The sequence below is a fragment of the Asparagus officinalis genome, chromosome 1, assembly GCF_001876935.1.
Source record: "Asparagus officinalis chromosome 1, Aspof.V1, whole genome shotgun sequence".
Classification (NCBI taxonomy): Eukaryota; Viridiplantae; Streptophyta; class Magnoliopsida; order Asparagales; family Asparagaceae; genus Asparagus; species Asparagus officinalis.
The window spans coordinates 22,278,069-22,282,715 of NC_033794.1; the positions used below are offsets into that span (position 1 = coordinate 22,278,069).

Sequence of the window (4,647 nt, forward strand, 5' to 3'; positions counted from 1 at the left end):
CGCATCAGGGGGTTGTTCATCCCAAACAATATTTTTTTATTATCAAATTTTGAAAAAAAGAAATAATTATTTTTAGAAAGACATTATTTTTCTAGGAATAATTTTTTAGAAAACTATGTTTTAAAATCATATTTTAAAAAAACTATTTTAAAGTCATTTTTTAAAAATTATTGGTTTTTTTAAAAAAAACTATTTCTAGTAAAAATATTATTCTTCAAAAAATACTATTTTAAATATTTCTCAACAAAATATTTATTTTTTAATTATATTTTTTAAACAATTTTATTTTAGAAAAGTTTGAAAAAGAAAAATATTATTTTTTAAAAGAATATTGTAATTATATGAAATTAACTAATAATTATTTTTTTCAAAAGTGAAAAATGAGTTGCATATGAAAAGTTACAAGCAATGCCATACAGCTGCAACTTCAAGTTGAAAAGTTTAATCTAGTTCATGATTGCCAAGAACTAGCAGGTCGTGATCGGAGATGTCGATTCATCACAGTATATGAGGAAAATATTTGTGCCGATGGTCTCGCCTCGTTGGGTTTCACTGTGTATTGTCTTCATCAACCTGTGCAGCATCCACCTAATTGTATTATTAGCTTTCTTCAGGATAATGCTTTGGGTGCTTATTGACTGAGAGGTCTGGTGTTGTAGCTGTTTTCTTTTATTTTCCCTTTTATCAAAAAAAATTGTTTACAATTGTCTTGTCTTTATCTAACCAAATAGTCTAATATTATTATTAGTATCAACTTAAGTTGATGTCCACCAAACTTCCTAGTTACTCATTTATTAATACTAATATGGTGCACGTGCGGTGCACGTGCGATGCACGTGTAAATACTTTCATGTTTATATGTAGCCCTATAGTTTTTATTGCATTGTTTATTTTTTTTCTACTTGACATATACATGAAAGATGTCATAGATAATATGTATTATTTATGATATAAATAGATGTTATAGGGTTATAAATAGCATCATAAAAAACACTAATTTGGCATATAAAAAACCAGTATATTGACCAAAAAGACTATAAATAAATGAAGTAACCGAAATTATTTAATTATATGTTCACTTAATGTAGCATAATCATATCTTATTTAAGTTTGATATAAATAGACAGAAAGGAGCTTAATTTTAGCAGGATTCATCAACTTCAAAAGATGCATCTTGGTCAAACTGTAGAGAGCCATGGGGAATCGGGCTGCAGCAAGTCAATTTGATCTATAATAGCTAGAGTCCATGACCTGCAAACAGAACTGAATCGAGCATGATCAGGCATCATAAACTTATGGAAGATCAAACCTAACTATAAATGTTACATAAATGGGGAAATTACCTTTGAGATCAAAGGTAGTCCGTTGCATTGTAAATAGTTAACAACTTTAATACACATCTTCGCTGCATATTAGAATATTGTGTAAGATAATAATTGTTTGAAAGTTAATTTGTACAAAATGTGCATCATAGAATGAAAAAAATAATGAGTCATGATTTTGATGAGGTGATTTACCTTTGAGGCAATAATACTTCTGGATACACAATATTTTTTGCGTATGTTTTTGTTGTTCTTCTTGTTTGGTCAACTTTCACTAATACCTTAGTTGTTCTCATTGATATCCCCCTTGATAATGCAACATATAATTGACCATGTGAGAATACATGGTGTGGCAAATAAACTCCAACATAAGGTATTGTTTGTCCCTGCGCTTTGCTTATTGTCATTGCAAAACATAGTCGGATTGGAAATTGTTTTCTACGAAATTGGAATGGATAACCCTCATTTTCAGCTGGAGATAATAGTATTCTCGGAATCATGATAGATGATTAATTAAATTAAATTTCATTATTACTAAATTTAACATACCTTAGACAATTGAGGCGAAGTATTGATAACATCAGTCAGCTTGACCCTATTTGCTTGAGTAATCCTTTTTGTTGGTGTCAACAATACACTTTTACTGCTTTCACTGTTTGAATTTCTAAGCCTAAAATTTATGAGAAGTAAGAGTTAAAAAAGTTTAATGACAGAATTTACATTATATTACTGTTTATATATTTTTAAGAAATAAATGACCCAAATAATCAATGTCAATGGCCAAAAAATAACAATGGCCAAAAAAATATTAAAAAAACTTGAGAAAATTTGATTTAATATTTTTGTATATGTCGGACTCGCCAACAAAAACCATACATAGGACGTGCAACTACACCATATTGATTATTTATTGGCAATTGATCTATTCACTGATCATGAATTTTTTTTTTCCAACTTACCAGTCTATCATTTCTCTACATTGTGGAATTTCAGGATTCACGAGCACCAGAGTTGATGATTTTGTAGATAATTGAAACTCGCCTAAAAATAAAACAAACTTGAAATTAAAAGATTTTCACATCATTTTAAAACCATGCTTGTCGTTATTTTTTTTACCTAAATAACGTCTACCAATTACGCTTAGCAATGCAACAACGGGTTTCGCATCTTTCAAATTCTCCAAAGACGATCCTTCAATCTCCGCTAAATCACCCCATAGTGTCACCGAAATTTGATCAAATCTAAAATATTTAAAAAACATTAGTTTTCTTACCAATAATCAGTACATAATAATAAACAATAATATTAAATTCTTACTCTTTATTCATAATTATGACCTCCCTTCTTTTGGATTTGGGATTGGTAAAAATTGGTTTCACAGTTGTTACGAATCCAACAACATCTGCAATGGAGAAATTTTAGTGATTATTAATATGAATTATTTTTCGCATAATATTTTTAAAAAAACTTACAAAAAGGCATTATTCCATCATCAAAAGCAGAAGCATCTTTAAATGAAAGGAATGTTGGTTTCAACTTTTCCAATGATACAATTTTTTTTGTTTCTCGAATGATTGTCTTTGTTGTGAGTGCCAACTCCTTTTCTGGATTAATTGTTGGATATTTCAAATTTGGAGGCTTTACTTCTCCATTGGTTATAGTATACGTCTCTCCCTTTATCAATAAACCGCTAAACTTTTCTATCAGCTTATTAAATAAAATTGCTTGGATAAGTGTTCCCTGCAAAATACACAATGTAGAATAAATTACGTAATCATGGTAATATGATAATTAAATGAAATAATAACAATGTGAAATTCGTATCACCTCTTCATCAATTAGAATTAGCTTTTGTTTATTCTCTTCTCCATTCTTAAAGGAGTCTATAGTATTACGTAAGACACAAACATTTATACTCTATTGTTTTTGATAAATTTTTAACTCTCGGATCGCGATGTTGGCTTGATCATTAGTTCCATCTTGATCAGATAACATGCTTCACGAAAAAATATATAATTTATAGAGATAATTCAGAGTTTATACCTTACAAAAAAACATGATTTTACTAACCTTTTTGAATCACATAGTGTTGCTTCCATCTCTATTTTTTTGGTAGGATTTGATAAGATGGAAGTTGAGTATGGAATATATTTATATGAGATAGAAGGGACAAAAGTGTAAATAACATTTATTACATAGTTATGAGAGAAAAAACAATTGTAACTGATGACATTAATTCAGCAAGCAACGTAAGCATTCACGTGCAGCTAAGCATTCACGTATGACATCAATTGTAACAAACGTTGATGTAATTTTTAAAGTACTATTAAACTTTCTTGTAAATTCGTTGATGTAAATTAACATACAATTTATGCTATCCCATATTCATTAATGTGATTCACATTAAGTATGTAACGTGGACAATTGATGTTCGAGATTCCTTTTAGAATTACTGTCATCATGATTAAAGAAAATTTTCAAGGAAGGCAAATAGTTTACTCTTTTTGTAACTAATGACATAATGCATGTATGAATTAAAAGGTCATTAAGTGTTAGCAAGCGTTATGGTTTATGCATGTATCTATATGTTTTATTATGCATGTGTTATGTTATGTTTTGTATGTATGCGTTTTAACATAAATTTGTATGTTTTATGTATGTGTTATGTTATGTATGTATATGGTTTAGCATAAATTTGAGGGCACTTTGGGAATAAATGTTTTAACATACCAACACACTTTTATAATAGAATTATATATATGTTTTATTATGTATGTGTTATGTTATGTTTTGTATGTATACGTTTTAACATAAATTTCAGCAGGTTTCTTTTTTATTTTCTTCACCGGCCCAACATGCTCTCCCTTATAAATATGAGTGTGCTCTCTAGGGTTTTGTGCGTGGGAACAAAACGAGTGGGGAAAAAGCTACGGGAACAGCGGCTTTGGAGAAAAGATTGCGGAAAAGAAAAAACGCAGAGGTGAGGTTTTTAGCCGGCTGTTAAGGATAAAAATAGAGAATTAAAGAGAGAGATTTTGAGGAGAGAAAAAGAGGGATTTACAAAAGAGAGGTTAATTTCTTTTGGATAAAAATTAGATCTTTTTCTTTGAGACGAGCTTGTGGATTGTACAAATCGTCGGTGTTCTTCTCATAGTGGAATCTCCCCTCACCCCTCCCGTGGACGTAGGCAAGTTTACCGAACCACGTAAATCTCGTGTGTTTATTGTTTTCTGGTTGTTGGCTATTGCTTGTAGGTTCCCTCAATATTCGGTCTTAGAGCTGATGAGAGGAAGAGTGTATATTTCACTTTGATGAAATATATCAC

General features: G+C 29.9%; 1 protein-coding gene across 2 annotated transcripts; it reads right to left on the minus strand.

Moving 5' to 3' along the window:
• Window positions 1,361–2,713, minus strand: LOC109842031 (replication protein A 70 kDa DNA-binding subunit B-like). Of its 2 annotated transcripts, XM_020410957.1 has the most exons (6): window positions 2,640–2,713; window positions 2,439–2,563; window positions 2,282–2,363; window positions 1,872–1,992; window positions 1,518–1,628; window positions 1,361–1,405 (listed from the first exon to the last, which is right to left on the minus strand). In XM_020410957.1, exons 1-5 carry the CDS (start codon window positions 2,648–2,650, stop codon window positions 1,605–1,607), a joined length of 363 nt encoding a protein of 120 aa, XP_020266546.1. In that variant the 5' UTR covers window positions 2,651–2,713; the 3' UTR covers window positions 1,361–1,405; window positions 1,518–1,604. The 2 variants fall into 2 exon arrangements, with proteins under 2 accessions (XP_020266546.1, XP_020266539.1); XM_020410950.1 differs by having other exon boundaries at window positions 2,439–2,647.